At 45.0% G+C, this 22,941-nt stretch overlaps 1 protein-coding gene across 3 annotated transcripts in view; it reads right to left on the bottom strand.

The window, feature by feature from the left end:
* The window catches only part of LOC118653060 (nuclear receptor ROR-alpha-like), a 303,119-nt gene extending 282,263 nt beyond the window's left edge, over window positions 1-20,856 (bottom strand). The window contains exons 1-4 of one of the 3 annotated variants that reach the window (XR_004966767.1): window positions 20,049-20,810; window positions 12,360-12,455; window positions 12,044-12,119; window positions 10,028-11,936 (exon numbers count right to left, since the gene is read on the bottom strand). Coding sequence is in view for 1 of the 3 variants with exons in the window: in XM_036303575.1 (XP_036159468.1) it covers window positions 20,049-20,214 (166 nt within the window). In the remaining 2 variants the exon portion in view is untranslated. Of the gene's footprint in view, window positions 1-10,027; window positions 11,937-12,043; window positions 12,120-12,359; window positions 12,456-20,048 lie in introns of those variants that run through there. The other 2 variants (XR_004966769.1, XM_036303575.1) reach the window with 2 other exon arrangements.
* Between the last annotated feature and the right edge of the window lie 2,085 nt (window positions 20,857-22,941).

The raw sequence follows: 22,941 nt of genomic DNA on the forward strand, positions 1-22,941 counted from the left end.
GGGTCTTTAACCCCCCAACAGAGGAGTTCACTCTCTTGTGTCCTGTGCTCTCTTGGCTCCCCCCGGATTCGCCCACGTGGCCCATGGCCATGTGGACCCCACATACAATGGAATAATGAACTGAAATTAGCCTGATGCAGAACTGGACCAGGCTGCAATATGAACACTGGCTTTGCTTCTAGCTCTACACTTCTTTTATAACCCGACTAAGAGAAACGGGACTTTGGAAACACAGGATCTAATTCCACAAAAAATAAAAATCCTCACTCTCCCATGTGAGTCTCAGAAAGTTATTTTTCTTGAGATTTCGTAAAGATTCTAACCCCAGCACTCGGTGGGGAAAAGGATACCTCAATTTCCCCAGTAACACTTGGTCTGGACTTCTCAGCTTCCAGGACTTGTCTATGGCATTTTATTATTGCAGCCCAAGCTCAGACAACCAAATACTTACTCCCTAGTTATGTAGACCTCTGTACAATTCATTACAGTGACCAAGGTTAACTGGTTATACAATGTCCCTTTTTCAGGAACTTAATCAGGGGTTAGTTATTCGTGTGCATTAAAATATGTGAGAAAATATTTAGCCTTCCTCAATCTGCATTTTGCAAGGGGCTATTCTTGCAGTGACTTACTTGTACATTTATAGCCTATCTCTCAATGCTTTTGCCTTGGCAAAAAGTAAAAATTTAAATAGAACTGCATATTTAGCTCAACTTCCCTGTCACAGAACCAGTCCTTAACTTTCTAAAATGTATGACTGTAGCCTCAAAATGATGCCTATTTCCAAACTGCTTCACTTTAAGTTGTCTGTATACACAGGGGCCAGTTGGATGGATGCTCCCTGGATGCTGGCTGTTCCCCAGGTGTCTCCCCCTCAAAGCACAGGGGGAAATAGGCAGTTAAGGAGGAAGGGCAGAGCTTAGCTGACCAGTATGGGTGGAAGCTCAGGATTTAAATATAGGGATGACCTCACACTCCCAAAGGCTCTGAACTACCCCTAGGGATCAAACTTGTCCAACCAGTCTTTCTTTCTCTAACAACGCCCAGCACTCTTGCCCTGAATGACCCAGGTGATACCTAAAGAAGGAAGAAAAGCTCCCAAGCTGAAGTCAGCCCTTTTGCAATGAGGCCTGTCTGAACCCTAAACCACCTGATCTTTGGGTAAGGAACAAATGTTCTGTTTCAAATCACAGAGGTTAACCTCATATCGAGTATAACAGAAGAAAGTAAAATAACCTCAAACTGCACGCACAACCTGTAAATGATCAAATCCCACATATGCTCTAATTTTCTCAAATGACTCAGTTTACCTAATTTGTGACTATGGCAGAACCAGGAATAACAGAAGTATGTGAGGTGGGCTAAATCCACAGATACATTTATCTTAAAAAAATATATGAATTTGCCCTAGCCGGTTTGGCTCAGTGGATAGAATGTCGGCCTGTGGACTGAGGGGTCCCAGGTTCCATTCCGGTCCAGGGCACATGCCTAGGTTATGGGCTTGATCCCCAGTGGGGGGCGTGCAGGAGGCAGCCAATCAATGTTTCTCTCTCATCGTTGATGTTTCTATCTCTTCCTCTCCCTTCCTCTCTGAAATCAATAAAAATATCTAAATTCATAAATTCAATAAAGTGAACTTATTGAAAGCTTGATCAATAAAGAAAAATTGCTCCACTTTCAGACAACGAGGTTGATGGTCATAAATATCTTTTGTGACCCCCATTTCCACTCAGGATCCCTACAGATCCTTACAGTTTTGCAAACTGACACAGGCCCTTTAAAACATAACCAAATCTACGCTGCTTCCCGCATCTCTGCACAGAAAGCCCGTGACCCTCAGCTTTCACTGGCTCTTGGGACGGTGGCCAAAGCGAGAGAAGTCAAGCTGGAGAACTCCCCAAGGTGGTTCTCAGGTAACCAGCTGGTTAGATTTCATCTTGTGTGGGGTTAGCTTTGCCTCGCTAGGCAAAGGAGGCACTTGGCCTGGGTTGAGAATGATTTCTGTTTTGGTTTCTCCAGGGCTTGATTCTAAACAGCCCAAAGAAAGGCTCCGCTGTCCTGAAGGGCACCTTTCAAAAGAAACAAAAATAGGACGCTTGCTTAACAAAAGGGGACTGTTTGGCCACCGAAGTCCCGAATGGGGTCTGACCGTAGAACTGGAAGGGCTTTCTGCACAGTTAAAAAGACGGAGAAGAAAACAGCAACAAGAAAAGAATCATCATAGAATCACCCACTCCAACCTTCCTTCCCTCTCAGAAGTGCCAAAGGATAAAATATAAACCTCTTTGAAGAAAACTCCAGCCGGAGCTCAGCTTTCAGGCTTTAGAAGACACTGGCATCCCAAGGCCTCCCCACTGTCAGATCAAACACACACAAAAGAGCCCCCTGATATCTGCCTGGTTTTCCCCAGACCATAAAAAACAGGCTTTCGTCTTAATCTACTTACCACACTGTGGGGGAAGGTCTCTACTTTCACAGCACAGAGATAACACACATAATTCATATGACATATTAGTGAAAGATCTACAGGGAAAGTATTTAGTCAGAGCTCATTGAAAACAATAAGGAGCTTGGCTGCCGCCTCAGAAGGCAAAGGCATGGCCCTGCCAACGGGCAAAGACCCCTCTTGTCACACTCGCTGGAATTAAAGATAAGTCCAGCCTATCGGTATAGGAATTAAGTCAACAGGTTTTACACAGTCCCTCTGTGAGCTACAACATTATCAACTTCCTCCCATGACCTCCAGAGGCTACTGCAGATGTGAAGCCCCCAAAACAGTTAAGTGCCAGGAGCACAGACTGGCAATCCCACTATCGTCATAATCCACATCGTCCCCCATCTGCCAGTAAACACTTGTACATTTTTTCTCCTCCGAGTTAACAAACAAACAAAAAAATCTTCCATTTAGTTTCCCATGGCTAGACCCATCCTTTGAAGACCTGACCCCCTTTCTCAAGACCCCCTTTCATCTTTCCCTCCTACAAAGCCTTTTTCCCAGGGCAAGGTGGAGACCTCTTATAACCACCATTCATTCCATTTCTCCCAGCCTTGAGGTTCTGCCAATTGTGAGGCAGATTCCCTTTAGAGACAGGATAAATCAATGCTGGGCAGAAAGATTAAAAAAAAAAAAAAAAAGGCAGCAACTCCTCAATCATCAATTAGACATGTTATGAAGGAGACCACCATCAAAGCAGATACAACCCACTGCAACCAGAAGCAGCAAAGTGTATCAGAACCTCCCTCTGGATTTAACATTCTTTGGTTTCTATGTCTTTAGTTAAGGTAGTATGGCCAGGCCTAAAGCCAGTTTTCTGAGATACTTTTCTCTTTCACTACACCAATCAGTCCCCTTTATTTTCTCAACCATACCTACTTGGACTCTAGGCTTATTTTTTCCCCTGATATCACTTCAAAACCCATGAACTTGACCTGGTATAAACATTTCACCTTCTGCCCTAGCCGGTTTGGCTCAGTGGATAGAGCACTGGCCTGCAGACTGAAGGGTCCTGGGTTTGATTCCTGGTCAAGGACATGTACCTTGGTTGCAGGCTCCTCCCTGGCCCATGGTTAGAGTGTACAGGATGCAACCAATCGATGTTTCTCTCTGTCTTTCCCTCTCCCACTCTCCCTAAAAATCAATGGAAACATATATTTGAATGAGGATTAACAAAAATAGAAAAAAATTTTTCACCTTCCAATTGCCTGTCGAAAATGCTACTCCATCATGTCTCCAGCCCAGCTGTCCCGCCTGAGCTCCAGACTCTTGTTAAAATATTTTTCCCTCTAATTCCACAAGTAACATACTAACATGATCCCTGCCAGACCCACATTTCCAATGGCCCATTAAACACTGCCCTGGCACCTCCAACTCCCCACCCAAAATGGAACCCATGCTTTCTCCCCTCTTCTCATTCCACTCCAAGACATTCCAAGTAGTAAATCAACCCACCTCTAGGATAGATTTCTGTCATTGTGTCCATCATGCCCTTCCAATTCCATCTTCTGGGAAATTCTACCCCAGAGTCCATCTCTTCACACATTCAAGCCCCAGCCTGCAGTATGTCTCTCCAGAATTATCACACAGATCTCCTGACTTGGCTCCTTAGCTACACTGTCAATTCTCTATCCCAATTTCAACATACTTATACTTAAACTAGAGGCCCGGTGCACAAAATTCATGCACGGGTAGGGTCTTTAGGCCTGACTGGCAATCAGGGCTGATCGGGGCCTTCCAGCTGGCAGCCAGGGCCTTCCTTTGTTCTGCGCCACCCCCTGGTGGTCAGCGCACATCATAGCAAGCAATTGAACTCCCAGTCTCCTGGTTAACTCCTGAGGGGACAATTTGCATATTAGGCTTTTATATATATATCTAGCCTACAAATGAAAAATCAGGTATTTTTCACTTGCTCAAAAATTTTCCATAAGAATAAGTTCAAAATGCTTAGCCTAACCCAGGGGTGGGCAAACTTTTTGACTCGAGGGCCACAATGGGTTCTTAAACCGGACCGGAGGGCCGGAACAAAAGCATGGATGGAGTGTTTGTGTGAACTAATATAAATTCAAAATAAACATTATTACATAAAAGGGTACGGTCTTTTTTTTTTTAGTTTTATTCATTTCAAACGGGCCGGATCCGGCCCGCGGGCCATAGTTTGCCCACGTCTGGCCTAACCCTTGCCTACTTTGTCCAACCACATCTCCTAATTTTCACCAATGTACTTCATACTTATGCTAAGCTACACACCTCAATCACACTACCTGAATGTGCCATGAACTTTCACCTTGTATAAGCTGGCCAGGAATATCCTCCCACTTTTTGCCCTCTAGGCAAATTTCTCTCCATTTTTCCAAAAACTAGGCAAACGTACCCACTCCAGTGAACTTTCCCTGACTCCTCATGAAGGGTTTTCTCCCTCTTCTGTGTGCTATATACTTTGTAAGTGTCTCTATTCTAGCACTCTTCACATATTTTGAAATTACAAGTTACTTTGTCTGTCCTGCCTATCAATTCCCTTAATTCAACTTTGTACCTCCGTTGAACAAGGGACCTGGCGCATAGTAAGTGCTCAATAAATATTTGATGGATCAATGAAAGGAGGCAATGTACAGCATCACCTTTGAACATCTGAAACTTTCAATGAATATTAGATTTTCTTGCCTCATCCCATTTTCCCCTCAGCTGGCTGGTTTTTCATATATTGGTTCCAAACTGCACCATCATTAGCATCCCAAGGGCATTCACTGAATGCTAAAGTAAGAGACAGGGATATGGGATAGAAGACCCAAGACAATCTACAACACTGCCCTGAAGGACCTGAGACCAGTAAGAAGATAAACACAGCTGAAGCAGCAAAATGTGACTTAAATAAGGACTATAACTGAGTGATAAAACCAGAGTGTGTTTGCTACTAAGAAAATAATAATGGGAAAGAACAATTAATAAAGGGATGTTGTCAAACACCATGCCAATTTTCATTAAAATATTTTATTAGACACAATACGATATTGATACTTTTCATTGAGGTTTGTAATAAAATTTCTCCACTAAATATATTCTTAATCCAGAGGCCAGGCATTGATTGATGCTGTGTACTCTCCCCTCAAATGTTCATAGAGTTTAAAATCAACCTTTTTGCCCTAGCTGGTTTGGCTCAGTGGATAGAGCGTTGGCCTGGGGACTGAAGGGTCCCAGGTTCAATTCCAGTCAAGGACACATGCCTGGGTTACGGGCTCAATCCCCAGTAGGGGGCATGCAGGAGGCAGCCAATCAATGAGTCCCTCTCATCATTGATGTTTCTCTCTCTCTCCCCTCCCTTTCTCTCTGAAATAAATGCAAATATTTAAAAAAATAAAATCAACCTTGTTGTGCTGAGATAAGGGGAGTGCATAGTGGTGTGTGAAGCAAATTTATTTCAATAGTTTGGTCATCAGAGCAAGCAATATATATATATATATATATATATATATATATATATATATATATATATGTTAAATATATTCTAAACTACATAAAATCTCAACTTCTTAATCAAGGTCTTTCTGTGGTTCTGGGTTACCAAGTGGTGGTGTTGACAAAGCTACAGAGGCAAAATCCTGGAATGACAGCAAGTAAGAGATGGAAGCTCCCAGTAAAATCCCTTTTGGATGGCCCTGCAGGAAAACATGGAGTCTTGAAGGCATCAATCCAGATTGGAGGTGAACCAGGTAAGCCTTCAGGATCTCCCTGGAGATACCACCATAATGGTTGGAAACTCGGGGACAATTACTGCTAAATGACCCCCTGATGTCAGGCATTCCGGGCAGGGGGGTGGTGGTGGTGAAGGGATAAAGTCACTGGAACCAAGACAAAATGTAATACTATCTCAGAATTCTGAATTTATAGATCTCACTGGGGGAGTGGCCCCATTTGTTGCTGTCTTCTCAAATTCTGTTTCTGCTTGAGGGTTAGCTTATAACCTCTGGCTTAAAAAAAAAATGCCTCTATCTTTCTATTGTGAAAGAAGTTCTTGGCCTTTAGTCCTTCTTTCTAAACTTAAGAAATATCAATTACTAGAAGTTCTCAGACATGGTAATGAGGATGAAAAGGTTGAAACAAATACACAAAAGCCTTGTTTTTCAACCTTAGCCTTGATGGTATTTCTGCCTTAGCCTGGCATAACTGATAGCTGTCCCCTGCAGACTCGCCAAACTATTAAAAGGCACCACAAGGCCAGTATTTTTATGGTACAGTATTATATCTTCTCCTTGACCTACCTGAATATGCGTATGTACCTATGTCTATATGTGTAACTACATGTATATGTGTGTACGTATATGCATATGTGTATACACATTTATATTTAAATATATACAAATTCACTTTTTCATGGAACAAGGGCTTATTTTCATTGACTGACTATTCAGTATTACAAGGGTTTCTCAGCAAGAGTCTGTTTCTTAAGACCAGCCACTCTAAGTCTGTGTGTGTGTGTGTGTGTGTGTGTGTGTGTATCATCCACACTATCACAATACAAATTAGACAAAATAGATGCTTAATGGTGTAATTCACTTTACAATGGCACTATTATTACAGCGTTACTCTATTTTCATTACTACTGCATATTTGAATCAGCTTCCAACATGTTTGAGTGCAGAAATAAAACCCAATCACAGTGCCAATTAGTTCTATAAAAGTCATGTAGTATATCAAAACTAAAGCATTTCCCAGCAGCCCACAAAGACAGGATTCAACTCTTGGTTCACTTCTTCTAGCTTGCTATGCTTCCACCCCTACTATACTTTGACCTATCCTAGGCTAATTACAAGCTAAAATCAATAAAAGAGCCTTAGCAAGTTCTCTAAGAAAGGATATAATAACCCATCAGCACACCCTTACCTTGTGCTAGCATTATTTTCCTGGGTTTACCCAATACCATTGTGTACCAATAACTACTCTTTCTCATGCTGCTCTCTCATCAGCTCAAATTCTGTAACAGCAGAGCAATTTCAAGCAGGTTGTGAGACTCTGAGAGTATTACTTGCAAAGTGCATGTAAATTATTAGATTACATTACAAGTGAAAGGCTCAGCAGTGGGTCACCATAGTGGAGCATTAATGTAGAACAAGTTGAATGGAACCCTTGCAGACAAGCTTCTTCAACATGATTTTTTTGGCAGCAAGGAGAAAGTGAGTACAAGGGTAGGGAGGGTGAGGAATGATGGGCTGCTGCAAAATGAGGTGTGAGAGAACATAGCAGCACAGTGGAGAGAGCTCCCCCAGCCACAGTGGCTAAAGGGGGCAGACAGTGGGTACCACAGGAGTAGTGGGGGCAGGATGGAAGGTGGCAGCCAGACATGGGCCCTCCTCTATCTCAGGGATGGGGTATAACCTCAGGGAAGTCAACAAGTGGCTGATAAGGTTGAACTTAAGCGTCTGTCCTCACTTGGCAGGATCCATCCTGTGGCAGCTGAGTTGAGGGACTACAGCAGGATGCAGTCCAGGAAAGGAAACTGGCAGGAAAGGAAAGGATTTAGGACTTTGAAGTGCTGGAACTCCTGCTTATTTCACAGAGCAACCAGTAGAAACCAAGGAAGAATGCTCTAAGCAAAGAGAGCTGAAGACCTAGTCATATGTTCCACCATGTGCTTCATCAGCACCACCATGTGCTCCATCATCGCCACCACGTGCTCCATCATCACCACCATGTGCTCCATCATCACCATCACATGCTCCATCATCAACACTGTCACTGGAGCCACACTTGATGTGTATTAGGCATCCTGCCAGGGGAGGCAACATGCAGAATCCTGGGATTCTCTCACCCACCTTGGGAAAGTCAGCACTACCATCATCCCCAATTTCCAGGTGTTGAAAGAAATAGACTGAGTGGTTAATGACCTTACATAAGGTCACACAGTACACCTGGGCCTCTGGCCTAGGTCTGTCTCACTCACGGCAGGTTTGTAACAACCATGCATGCTGTCTCCCAATACATCCAGCTTTGGTCTTAGTGCTCAAGCCTGGAACAGGCCTGAACCTGCCATTGAGAGGAGGCATGATGGATCCAAGGCAAACAGAAGGGGGATGAACAAGGGCAGATGGGTCCAAACCCTAGGCCCAGTTAGAAGAATAAGCAGGTAGAAGCTGTGTTTGCAGAGTTGGAAGTGTAGAGCTGAATCTACTGAGGAAGCAAACAGCCTTGCAGAGCAATGTGGGAGAGATTATCTGCACAGCTAATGAGCACCTACTTTCTGCAAGGCACTGTGCAGGAGTGAGAGAGTACTTCCCGGTGCTGGTTTCCTGGGGGTGACTATACTCCTACCCAGGAAAGAATGCTATAAGACAACGCAAAGGAACCTGGCAAAAGAGGAGGTTACATGTTGATTGAATGAGCAAGGCCCACAGACTGACTACTGTAAAAGAAAGGGTCATGGGAACTGCAGAAGGATGAGAATGCATCCTATCTAGAGCTAAAATGATTGTAGAATTTAAATAAGCAAAGAGAAATTGGGACATGACAAACAAGAGAGAGTGGGTGGGGGAGGGAAGGAGGACAGAATTAAGTCACACAGAAGGAAGAGGGGTGAAAAAGGCCATGCCAAGATACACTTAGAGGATAACCATCAGAAGCATCCCAGACAGTGGGCTACATTGAGAAACAACACCACTAGAATGTAAGATCCAGGAAGGCAGGGCTCTGACCTCTCCTGTTTGCTGCTTTATCCCCAGAGACTAGCACACTGCCTGGCACATAGAAGGTGCTCAACAAATATTTGTTGAATGAAAGAATGCCATCTCTTGCTTTTACACAATGACTTTAACTCTAGGCAAAGGGGATCCCAGAATTTACATTCTAAGCTAGTCTACGCAGAATCATGCCTACATGTAATAGTATATTAATGAACCTGTGCTAAAAGTGGCATAAAGATAACGTATGATTACAAATAAGTATTTACATTGTTTTCCCTGCCCCACTCCCTCCCTGAAATCATAATGTGGAACACCTAGGGTTCAACATCAGTTATTGTGGAAACCCTCTCTCACCCCCCGCCCTCCCACCACAGGGCCATGCTCTGCAGAAAGGTGGCTTCTACCTCATGCCCACGACAGGGTTTTTCAAACTGCAGGAGCAGCCCCAAAACAGATCATAAGAAATAAGGTTGGTGGCTGTGACTTATATTTTGTCTTTAAATAATACAACAAAAATTATAGTGTATCACAAGTAAAGCTTAAATATTTTCTGTGAAAACTATTTCGTGTGTGTGTACGCGCGCAATGGCTCACAATGCAGTATATTTCCTTAGTCAGTCACAGTATAAACACCTGAAGACAATGCCCTAGAGGGGCAAGAAATTCCAATTTGGGGGCACTCCTTTTCACATTCCAGCTGAATGACCCTGTCTCCCTGGCTGAGGGTGATCATCAGAGGTAATACTCTTCAGGCCAATAAGCTTGGTCCACCCTGAAACGTCAAAAAATTCCATGCAACATGATAACTTCAGAATCAGTTCCTTCGAGGTATCCCCAGTTTTACAACACACAAACAATGTTATTTTGAAATAAAAATTTATTTTTTTCTAGTTACAAAAATAATACATGCATACTGCAGGAAACAATGAAATACAGAAGAGCACAAAGGAAAAGAAACTTGTAAATGATCCCACCATCCAGAGATGACCACTTTATAACTTTATCATTTAGGTATATGTGGTTCCATATGTTAATATGTGTATATGTGCGCATGTGTCTACATGCACACATATACACATATAAATACACATACATATACACATACACACACATATACACATACACACACTATAGTTTTCACAAAGAGGATACCATTCTGTGCACAACACTACGGAAGCTGTGATTTTTCACTAAGCAATAGATCATAAACATTTCCCCCAGTTAAGAAATATTTTTCTAGTACAATATGATTTTCACTGGCTGTGTAGTATTCCATTTGCAGACTTGCTCTTGACATCTCATAAAAGGCACAACCTTAAACTGGCTGCCTTGCAGGAGGACTGCTGCTGAGATCCATCCCCGCCACCGCCCTCCCCCGACCCCTCCCAGCTGCGTCTAGCTCCCACAAGCCCTGAGTACAAGATGCTCAGCTCCATATCCTGTCCTTTACTCTCCACTAAGCCAGACCGTGACGTGCAGGCACTATTTTTATGCTTTAGAATGGCTTTACTGACACAGCCACAAGCTCCCTGGCTAATTCTTAATTAAAAATAAAAATGACCAGTGGGACTTTAAAAACTAACAATTACTGACAATGCTCCACTATTGATGAACAGCCAAAACACCTTGCGCTGACTTTCATAGATATCCACTACCTAATGCTGGATTAACTCCTGTTCATCTTAGTATCCTCGGGGGCCTTCCCTGGGAGACGGGAACTTGATGGTGTAGCTTATTGGAACTTGAGCATCCTGGCACAGCACAAAAGTGGAAGGAACTAATTATTAGGTAAGGAAGCAGAAGACTACTGTTGCAGGCACAGCCTCTCTGCGTACTAGGAACGGGAGTTCACACAATTAGATCTCTGGGTATCGGTTTAGACAAGGGGCTAGGCCAGATGATTCATAGACCCCTTCTGGCTCTGACAGGCTTTATTCTAATAAAACATGAGAAGTGGCAGCACCGTATTTCTGTATCAATCTCTGTCTATTATCTATTATCATATAGATAGAGTAAGCACTACAAATCTAACTTATACCCCCAAGCTCCAGATGAGAAATTTCAAGAGCCCTTTCCAAGTAGCATCAGCTTCCTCCCTGATCCTCTGCGGGGCCTCAAGGAAGTTGCAGAACCTCCCTGATGGTCAACCTTCATCCTTTACACTGTGAAGGTTTACATCTTCTGGGCGGACAGCCCGGCCTATAGAAACTGCCCACTCTCTGCATAACCGTGTTCATCAGAAGTGGTCTGTGAGCGCCAGAAATGGTAACACACACCTCTGGCAATTTCTCACTTGTCACCACCTGTCAACTAACACGGTCACCAAAAGAGGAATCATTTTTGATTATCGGAGTATTTCATTTGCCTCTGCTTTCCCAATGCTTCATTACCTGGACAAGTGGGAGTTCTGGGCAGTTCACTCTCCCTGTTGCCCTGTCCTTCCAGACATCATGGCCCCATCACACAAATGTTCCTAGGACTACATGCTATATGGTTACTGTGGCCTTTTTACCATGTGCTGGGTTTATTACTGTGCAGTGAAAACGAAAAGCAAGGCAGTTTACTGAAGAGTTTTTACACTTGCTAAATATATCTTGTGTCTTCTGTGATCTGTATGTTGAAAATCCATTCACTTCTATACAGTGGCTCCTTCCCCATGACTGGCATCGATCGTATGGGATGATGGAAGCCTCTTTGCTTCTGGAGGGCAGACTCACATCTGACTGTCTTTTCTCTGTCTGGGTCCATTTCTTCAGGTTTCTTTAAAACTATTTGGAAGAGTCAATAAACATGCTGATTTCTTTCACACACTGGGAAGCAGATCACCGTGCCCTTCAGCCCTCGTCCGGTTCTGTTTTCCCAAGTATTCCCTTACCTGCCTTTGTCAATTGGCATTCTCGACAAGTTCATCACAACTTCTCAAAGTGCCAACTTTCCCTCTTTCCATTGCCCTTGTTAAAGATAATTTAAAATTAGAAAGGCACATTCCCAGCCATTTCAGAGTCAATTCTAATTTCATTTTCTTTTTTGCACGGAAGGCTCTTTTCCCTCTAAAGATCCCCTTCCTTCATTCACAGCCTCCCCCCTCCCCAGCCCCAGACAGGCATTCTGAATTTCTGTATGCACTGCTCCATTCCCTTATTTCACCATGCTTATCTTTTCCCCAAAATACTTCACCCAGCGAAACACACTTTAGCTTGTGGTTCTCCTTCCTTCACTCCACTTCTGAGAGAAATGTCTGTGTCTGGAGATTGTAAAGTCACCTTCAGGAAGGAGGCATACAGTGGCTGTCAATTAATCAGGATAAGACAGAAAAAATTACATCGTGTGCAGCTCTGCTTCTCAGTACATGCAGTTATACTTTAGGGATCAAAAGGATTTCTCCCAACACAACCTAAAATTCATATTTATACCTTTTGTTTTGCTATAACTAATTCTCTACCTAGCAGCACAATTAATGTTCTGGATTATCTAAAACAGTGATTACCACACCTCATTATAAATTTAAGTGTCGGTCCCTCATTACTCCCCCCAAACCCCCCTTCTGTTTTCACCTCTATTCTTCATAACCTGCCTATTTATTTATCCTTGGTGGCATTCTTTGCTTATAAAGTAAGTCAAGTGATTTCAGACCCTGTAGTTTTTATTCCCACATCTAGTTTGACATGTAGATTTTAAGCCGGCTTATTTTCCCCCATTAACCACAGACCCAAATGTCGCCATTCTTATCACGTATACAATTCCATCAAGTTTCAGAGTGTCGTTTATACACAATTTTATTTCTTCTTACTCCTTTCACACACGCCTACCACTTAACGTACAGCAACTTCGCTGCATTTATATTTCATAAACTTCATCAGTATTCAGCCAAATTCTCCCCCAAAGCAAGCCAGGCATTTTTAACAGTGTGCTACCTCTTTCACAGGCTTGAGGGTCCCAGACTAAGTGGCACCCTTCCTTGTACCCCAAAGAGTTTCATCTATTATGGTCTGGACCTAGGAACTTCCTGATTTCAAAAAAACCTTTCAGATAGTTCATCATCAACCCTCAAATGCCCAATCCCACTATTAGAGATGACGTAAGGCTGACTGGGCTTCAGAGAACACCGCCCTGGGACAGCCACGACCCAGGACGGCCTGGAGTCCTTCAGCCCTTTCCAGATGTGGGACACCTGCACTCTCTGCTGTCAGGGGGACACTGCAAAGGGCTCCCCAGCTGGCCACCAGGGCCTCGGCTCTGTGGACAAGATAATCACCAGGAAACCACAGCGCCCCGCGTTGTCCATGTGCCACAGCACATAATGTGATAAGACAGTTTGCAATAATGACGCGTCAGTTAAGGCCATTAACATCAGGTGGGGGTGGAAAAACTCTTCCATCGGCTCAAGGGAATTGTTACCTATAATTCCTGTTAACATTAGCGTGCAAAAACCGGAGCACCAAGTGAGCCTGCCTAACCCATGGCTCTGGCACACGGGGACTCCTCATCATGCCGCGCCCCCTGCTTCTCAGGATGTCTTTAGAAAATCTCCTGGGTGCTTTTACTACAAAAGCAAAAAATAAATAAGTAATTGGGATGTCACAAAAGCACAGCAAGTCTCCCCCAAGCTGAATTCCCAACACTGTGACATCTAAGGTATCAAAAGGTAACTGCAGACTATCATTAAGTTGGGCCCCAGACTAAGTGGCACCCTTCCTTGTACTCCCAAAGAGTTTCATCTATTACGGTCTGGACCTAGGAACTTCCTCATGAAGCTCAAGTGGGACGGCCCTGGGAAAGCCCACCTCTGCTGGTGTGGTCCCAGGGATGCTCCTGCAGGTAGCAAAGGCCTCGGCTCAGAAAAAGAGTTCCTTTGGGGGGAATCTCAGTGCTCTTTATTGATATTCTTAAAAGTCTTCCCTCTAACCCTGGAGTTTCCTATTCTTCCAGATTTATGAACCCTTTACCAAAGACACACCTTGAACATATCTGAGCAAATGGCAACATTAGTTGGCATTTCTATCTACAGTCATACAGGGGAGTAATTACAAAATGCTACTATGTTACAGTGCATAACTTCTTTGTGACCACAATAGCCTTCCTGAATATCTGAGAATGATTTTACATCCTCTACAACTCTAGAGAAAAAATCATGGCTCCAGACTTGGGTTGACATTTTCCCATAAAATAAAAACCTCAATTAATCAGAACCAAATAATTGAACTGAATTTCTATTTTGCTTCTTGCAACCTGGAGAATAAGAGAGACAAATAACAAAACATACTGCTATCAAAGATTTTAAAAAAATACAATTTTCAATATGGAGTCAGGACAGATCTAGTCCAATCTCAGATTCCATCCCTACTTACAGTTTCTACACACTGTACAATGAGAATTCATCCTCTGAACAGTGGCCCTGTGGCACCATAAGATCCTTAAACCTCAGAGAAAGATTCGGTTATATCCTCAATGTTCTTTTTAGGGTAGAAAATGGGATCTGCATATTTAAAAACTATATTCAATAAGAAAAAGACCAAAACATTTCTGGTTAATCTGTTTGTAAAAAAAAAAAAAAAAAAAAAAAATCATCAGTAATATCTTGGTGCCCGTATAGAAAAATCATGGTTTACTGAATATTGATCAACACTCGAACACTGATTATCTGAGGGCTTTTTTTGAGGCATGAATTCAAAATGACTCAATTTTATTTTTCTTAACATAAAGCTTAATAAGATGGGTGAAAAATTTAACAGCTCATTTCCAAACTAACACTTCCCACCATGTAGAAGAAAAAAAAAATTTAAATGATGAGAGAGAGAGAGAGAGAGAGAGAGAGAGAGAGAGAGAGAGAGAGAGAGATCCTAGATTCCCAGCAAGGAAGACAGTCTTCATATTCACAAGGGCATTCCAGATTTTAGGTAGAGGCCTAGAGGCAAGGCCTTCACAGCAGCCCCCTCTTGCTCTGGAAAACTCATCACTGATCCGGAGTGAACGGGTCAGGAATCTTCTTGAGGCAGTGTGTGATGTCTACCTCACAGTCCCTTCACGTTGGCTCATAGAAGACAAAGAGGGTAAAGAGGGTGAGCTGCAGGAAACATCATATGAGGAGAGCTGCATTTCCTATAAAAAAGTTTTGGCATTTCGGGCAGTCACATTACGCCTCTCCCCAGACACCTGAAATGTAGTTACGCATTTTGCTTCTACAGACACTGAAGTATACATATTTAAGCTAAGAAGCACAGCTCGTCAAGTAGACTCGAAGGATGGAGGGGACTGAAAGAGTACACTCAGGTAAAGCGCAGATGCTGTAGAGAACATACCACAGAATTCCCTGTGACACCCAACTCGGTCTGTCCTCCGGCATCACACCACACCTTCCCAAAGGCAAAAATGGGAGAACTGTCTCCCCAAAATGGAAGAAAAGCGCGCATCTTAACTCAGAAGTGTTAAGACAGGTGTGTGGCGCAAGGAGTCCCAGGGGCTTGTCTCGGAGTGTTCCAGAGGTCAGCTCTGGTAGGCTTGCTTCCCAAAGGGATTCAGTTGTCACCAAAACTCCTCAGAACATTTTCAACCAGAGGCACTACTATTGCTGTGAACATTCTGGGACCTCCCTGCATCGCATTTAGGAGTCTAGTAGGGAACCGGCACCTCTGCTGCCTGGAAAACTCGAGCTTAGGGGTCTCATGGTTAGGGGTTCCCACACAGGCTCCATATTTCAGTACCAGAAATAGAGACATTTCCTAAAGCCAGGGGCTCTTCATAATGCCAGGAGGTTTGGGGAAATTCCAGCAGGTGCCTAATATAAAAAGAGTCTGCTATAGATGTTTGTAGCCGCTGAGGATTTGACTTCTGGATTAATAATTCAATTATTTTTTTTTTTTTAAGAAATAAGGGGAAGCAACAAAAAAGGCTATCATAAATATCATCAAATGCATTTTCTAAAATTATTCTATTACATTTTTAGAGGGTGTAATTATAACTGTTTTTATGAGCAATTTACTGGAAAATTAAAGTCCCTTGGTTTAAAAAAAATAATTATTCTATCCCTCTGGCAAAGGATTTTATCCCAGCCAGCATCTCTTTTAAATTATGAGGCCTCATTTGTTCACTGTGGAGAGCTGGGTCCATGTAAGAAAAGTTGACCTGAGAATCAATCTCTAGAGAGGGGTCTAAATTGCTAGGCAAGAGCACCTACCAGAAAGTGAATCAGCTGAGACTGAAGGGGTGAGTGGAGGCAAAACACTTTCAAAGTCAAAGACTTGTGTGGTTCTAGAATTCCTCAGGGCTACAGGCCTTGTTAACTGATTTTAAATCAATTTAAACTGAGCTTCCAGGGGATTCGATCTCAACCCAACTGAGCTTTTCAGTGTTAATCCCATCTTTTGGTTTCGATTTTTCCCTTAGGTTGGCCTGCCCTAAAAGCATCCAACCTTCCGCACTAGTGTTCCAACCCAACCGTGTGGCACCCACCCGCTGTGAGGATAACTCCAGTGAAGTAAAATATGTAAGCTTCTGGCATGCATATAATAAGGAGATTCTGGAAAAGGTTTTTTTAACAGCAGTTATGTCACAATGCTCATGGCTCCCTGAAGCCCCTGAAAAGCCTTGTTAAATTAAAGATCCGCTGTGGTTTTTTCTGCTTCATTCTTACTTCCCATGTTGCTTCTTGCCGTTCTTTTTTTCCCTTTCATTTTGTCAAGATGGGACTCCATGACACCAGCCAACATGTACACCACCTAGAAAACGGGGCAGTTTTCATGAAAACTGCTAACATTCCCTGCCCAGTTTTTAGGGAAGAGAGAGGTCGAAACCTCACATTACAAAGTCACACATAGAATTTTGGAAGCTCAGGCACAAACCATACACAGCCAATTCACACATGGATTCCCAGGAGTTCGCAATTTAGCAACAGCTTTAAGTCTGCCTAGGTAATGTCTCATGAGGTCACCTCAATGTCATGAGACTCCAGACCACAATCTCTGTGGCCTTCAAACACTGGCTGGAGGATGCTAACCCTGCAACCTCTCAGGAAGGCGTCCCCCAAGCCGGAAAGCTTCCCACTTCACCCAATGCCAAGAACTCCACTCAACCACCCTTGAAGCTGAAAATGCTAATTATAAGGTGGCAATGTTTGCTTTTCCTCTGAGCTGTGTGCCTTTATGTTTTAAGTATTATAAAGGCATAATCACCTAGTCTGTAGGTTAATTTCTTTCTGATATTGTAATTTATGCGACATTAATACTGGATGCCAGCTCCAATTTTCTTGCTGCTTACACTCTGGGAGCCGACTTGCATATTCTGCCAACTCCATTACATCATCTGAAAACCCAAACATTTCCCGTTTTTAAACCACTCTCAACTACTAGGCACACTTACACATTCACTCTTTTTCGCCCTAGCTCACACACAAAGATTGGTACCCCTGAGAAGCAGGCGCTATGTCTGAGGTTAGAGTCTGCAAATGCACATCATTTCTGGAAGCTATTACTACTGCTGTGTTAGCTAAAGGATGCCTCCATCTCTGACCTTCCTTTTTCCATTCAGACTGTTATATAACCTAGTGCCTGCGTGCAGGATGTGAGTTGAGTGTTTGGGCCTTACCCCTCTCCCTCCCTTCATGAAATCTCCTGAGGAATGGACAAGGGGTTGCTTCACAGAGGAGTAGGGGCAAAGGTCAGCAGGTCAGCAGGTCAGCTGCACCTCTTCCTTGTCCCTCTCCCCTTTTTGCTGAGCCTAGGGGGCTGGTGGTACTGAATGCCCCAGCGTTATATAATTTGCAAGAACAGCAAGTTACGGATTTGCTAGTTGGTTTTGCAGCCTGCCACCCTGATCTCTTGCAAGAACACCTTCTGGAAAGAATAACACCTGAAGATGCTAATAACAAACTTGGGGGGATGTAGGGGGGGGGGGGGGGTTAAGACTGAGGGGAGTAGCAGCTCAAACCAGAAATTAGTGTGGCCGCCTAAATAATATATCTCCCCTTCCAAAAAAAATAAAGCAGCCTCAGAAACACATGAAGGGGATTTTCTCCAGTGTTTCTGATTAACCCTGTTACATAACCCGCTCGCATTCCAAATCCACCGTCCCAGGGTCTAAATATACTCTTTGCAGCCAAAAGCTTGCCACACACAAACTCACCGAGGTGGCCTGAGGTCCGGGCCCCCAGCCTTGATCCCTCTCCCTTCACTCGCGGCCCTCGCTGCGCCCACCCCTCCTGCTCCAACCCCGGTTTGCGCCCACCCTCCCGCTCCAAGGCGGTTCGGTGCGTTCACTCTTCGGAAATCGCCTTTAATTAAATGTTTTTCGCGTGTGTCATCCTGATGGCTTTTACTGTACTCGAATTCCGTGAATGGAAAAGCGCCCGGACAGGGGGTGTGGCCAAGGTTGGGTTGGGGCGGGGGGGGGGGGGGGGCGGGGGGGAATACTGTAAAACAGCCAGCACATGATCAGCCATATTCCTACCTCCAACTCTAACACTGAGAGTAAGGGAGCGGCTCCCAGGGTCCCCACTCGTCTCTTCCCAACGCTCCCCAAAGGCCGGTAGAAGCCGAGTGGCAAGAGGAGGGGGCGCGCAGGGCCGCGCTCAGGCCGGGACTGGAGATCCTGTCCGCCCCAGCCCTGGGCTGCTCGCGCGAGCCTGCTTCCTCCGGAGTGACAGGCGTGATTTATACATTATTTACAACAGTAATTAAAGCAATAGCTTCCTCCGCTTCTTTGCAAACTCCAGGCGCATTCAAATAAATAATTCTTCCAACCCCAAGAAAACCCCCACATCATGTCCCGACACCTTTAAGAGGGAGAGAGTGAGCTTTCCCGAGCACTCCACAATAAGTAGGAAAAAGCAAGGAAGGGCCAATGGAGCCCCCACACCCTCCAAATGAAGTGTAAAAATCGCCCGGGGAGGGGAGTAGAGGGGAGGGGGAACATAGCTCGCACTATCCAACCAGCATTCAACTTGCACGGACCATTCCCGGCTTCTTGCAGAACGCTTGGAACCTCACGGAGGGAAGGATTCCCAGGGCAGAAATAAGTTTGGGTGCCTTTCGAGCTTTCTTTTACTGCTTGTTTGCTTTTGCAGGCGCTCACTCCGAATGCGCGTGGTGCTCCCCACAGGACCGCCGCCCTCCGCGCGCTGGCGCGCACACGCCCCCCGCCAGCCCTGGCGCCGGGCTTCGAACCCCCAGTCTGCAAACTTGCGCATCTCCCTTCGCCGCGCCCGCCAGACAACTTGGCGAGCACCTCTCGCGCCCGCAGCCTGCTCCCTCCAGCCCTTCTTCCAAATCCCTAGCCCACCGCCGTGCTCCAGAGAAGGTGCTCACGTCGCCCCCAGATCCGGGGCGCCCCCTCTCCACCCCTGGGGCTTCCCTGGTCGCTCACTCCACCCGCCCTCCCTCAGCTCTAAGGGGATCAAAAACGCAGCCCGCCTCCGGCAGCCTGGGCCCAAACTGTCAAGAGGAGAAAAGGTAAAAGGGGAGGAAGGTAGCCATAAACAGATTTTCTTTTTCCTTCTTAAAAGGACACTGCCGCTTTAAAAGTTTCTTTCCCGGGCCCCCACTCTCCGGTTCACCGTATTTTGGGGGAGCGTATTTAATTTCGGCAGCGCGGCTTTCCTCCTCTGTTTGCAGAAAAATCAAAGCCAGGGGGTGAGCCCGCCGGCTGTCAAGCCTCCTGCCGCCTTCCCCGCCCCCCTCTCCTCTCGCAAACCAAGAACGGGTTGCAAAAGTTTGCAACATTTCTGGGGGGCCAAGGGGGGAGGGGAGCGGGGTGCTCCGGGCTCGGGGCGCCGCTGCAGGCTCGCGCGCAGCTCCGGACCCCGCGCCCCGGGCGCCCGCTCCCGGTCGCCCCCTGCTCCGAGCCCCGGCTCCCGCCGCCCCCTCCTCACCCCTCTCGCAGCCTCCTACCTCTGCTGGCGCTGGAATAGCTCTGTCTGCGCACCGGGGCGGGCGGCTCGCTCTTGCGGGCGGAATCCTGGTTCAGCGGGGTCTCCCTGGAGCCGGCGGCCGCGTCCGCGCCGCTGCTGCCCGGCTCGCTGGCGGCGGGGTCGGGGGCTGCTGGAGCTGACTCCATGTTTTTTCCCAATGTAGAGATCGCTGGAGATGGCGAGCTCCGAGACTCCCTCTATCTTCTGTTTTCAGAGCAACTCTATGGTACCAAAAAAAAAAAAAAAAAAAAAAAAAGGAGAAGGAGACCGGGAGAGCTGGAGGGAGAGAGCTAGCAGCAGCGGGCGGGCGAGGAAGAGCGCGAGGGAGCGCGGAGTGTGTCTGGGTGGACGTGTGTGTGCGCCCGAGAGGGGACGGGAGGCGGGTCTGGCCACAGGCAGCGCTAGCGAGAGCTTCTCCAGCCGGCCCCCACACCCACATTCCCCACCCTCCAGACCCCAGACCGGGAGCCACGGACTGGCTGCCAATTTTGGGAGGTGGAGGAAAGGGGAGGAGGAGAGGAGAGCCTCTCGTGCCCCTGTCCTCCGCTCTCCCCAGTCCAGGGACAGAAATTAAGACCGGCGAGATGATTCTGTGCCTACTTCTGAGACTCTGGGGCACTGAGCTCGTCCCCACCCGCATCAGCCCGGGTAGAGACAGATCTGATTATCCACATTGGGGAACCGCCAGTAGCTTCCTGCAGCCCAGCCCAGGCCAGGACTGAGGAGAAACTTAAAAGGAATTAGACCTGGAATTGACACCCCAAGGAATGCAAAGGATGGGATGACCGGGCACTTCCGACTTCTGATGGGAAGTCCAGTGGGTTTCCAACCTGGGTTTGATACATGCGTGGCTAAAGTAGATTTTGTGAGTTTAGAATCTCATGGATGGCCAGCTTCTGGTGTGGTTGCAAAAGATCTCTTGGGGCTCCTTTGCTGTTTCCTCCGCGAAGGGTCCAGAAACACTTGGCAGGGCAATTTCTATTGAAGAAAACTTTGGCCTGTTTGGTCCGTGACTATCTAAGCGGGATGCATCCTGTTCATGCGAGGCTGCTAACTGTCTGCTGTTCCTTTTGCTATTAATTGTACAGTTTCATCTATAAAATGTATGCTGGAGAAGAATTAATAACATCCGGGTAATAAAATTCAGATATTTAACGGCACCTAATAAGTCACATCATTGCAGGCATCACTCTATACCCACCTTTTATTGAAACACAGTGAGTTTAATAAAACTCAAGGAAAATGGAGAATTGCATCAGTGCTTGTTTGACTTCCCCCAACTCCAATATGAAGGAACGATACTAATTGGATGAGTGAAAAACATTCAGGTGGTAGTAGCCTGATTTCTCTGCATCAATACTCAATCCACTTTTTCCTTTTGCCTGCAGAGACACAGGTGAAATCAGTACATTTTAAACACATACTCCCCACCTTCCTTTCAGAAGGCTCGCTTGCTCGCTCACAAATTTTGACAATAAAAACATTATTATATACTGAAGGTGGCATAAATATGTAAATTTAGGGGGTGATAATTGGGGCACATTTTGCATTTGCTAACTTCCTGGTTTGGAAAAATGCATTTTAAAAATAAGAAGGGAAAACCTGGGTAGATAATAGCTTAAGAAGGACCGCCGCATGCCAACTTCACATGTGGTTTGTGTTACTGTTACTGATGTTGGTCTGATTTTAAATACACAATGCTATTTGCCATGGTCTGTGTGTTAATCAGCAAAACCTGTGGTCCACTCTTGGGAGTGATGTAAATGAGATGTGAACAGTCCTGGTACCTTAATCCAGTCTCTGCAAGGATCCCTGGCGTTAGCCTATCTGTCAGCACCTGTGAACAATGCCATGATTGTCTCCTCCATCCCAAATCAGATGTGTGCATGTCCCTATACATTCGAGCACAGACTTTGCAGAGCAGCCTTCACACCATTTGCAATTGGTTAGTCTGTTAATGTTCTCCATACAATTGACCTAGCTTGTCACACTTAACTTTTCTAAGTAAACACATATATCAAAGTGCACAGTTTAGTAAGTTCCTGTGGGACCATGGGTGTCTCAAAATACATCCACTGCCTCATATTTACTTTAGAATATTTAAAAAATACTTCTCATATTAAATTTCACCAATAATTTGGAATGCAAGTGGCTTAAAAATATCTCCTTTTTAGGTACCAGTAGCCACTTGTTAACATTTTTTTGGTTAAGTCTATTCCCCTGGGCCTTCAATTGGTTCCTAAACTGGTATTTGCTCACCCTGGAAAGACCTTCCTGAAAATGGCCCCTTGACCCTAGTCAATTAAGGTAAAATCCATAGTCCCTTCAGCAGTAAATTTCAGGTCCAAAAAGCTATTTCTCCTAACTCTCTCAAACAATTACTGCTTCTGCAATTTAAAACAATTGGGAACTCAAGTGCTTTCCCCAAGGGAAAAATAAAAGTGAGTTAGATACATTCCCAGACTGTCAATCATTGTTACTAAACTGTAAATTACCTGGATTGTGGAAGCATTTGAAACCTGAAAAGCACAGTGATTAGGTTTATATTTCTTTCTTTCGCTCCTGCCCCTACTCTGATTACTAATTAAGGCTTTCCAATTTTCCAAATATTTGGAAAGACGGGAGCCTTCCTTAGACTCTGCACACTGACAAAGACCAACAGTGTTTACCTAGAAATGGTTCTTTCACTTTGTACTACTGAGTTATCTGACAGACAACGGCTTTTTTTAAAAAAACTATGCTTTCTAGAACAAATATGCCTGAATTCGTTTTTTACAACTTCTCTCTCCCTCCCCAAATTCACCAGGACTCTCCCTACCTCCTTACAGGTGCCAGGCTCCTCTCTTAATGCTAACACTACTTTTTTCTTACCC

Source organism: Myotis myotis, unplaced genomic scaffold (assembly GCF_014108235.1).
Source record: "Myotis myotis isolate mMyoMyo1 unplaced genomic scaffold, mMyoMyo1.p scaffold_m19_p_1, whole genome shotgun sequence".
Classification (NCBI taxonomy): Eukaryota; Metazoa; Chordata; class Mammalia; order Chiroptera; family Vespertilionidae; genus Myotis; species Myotis myotis.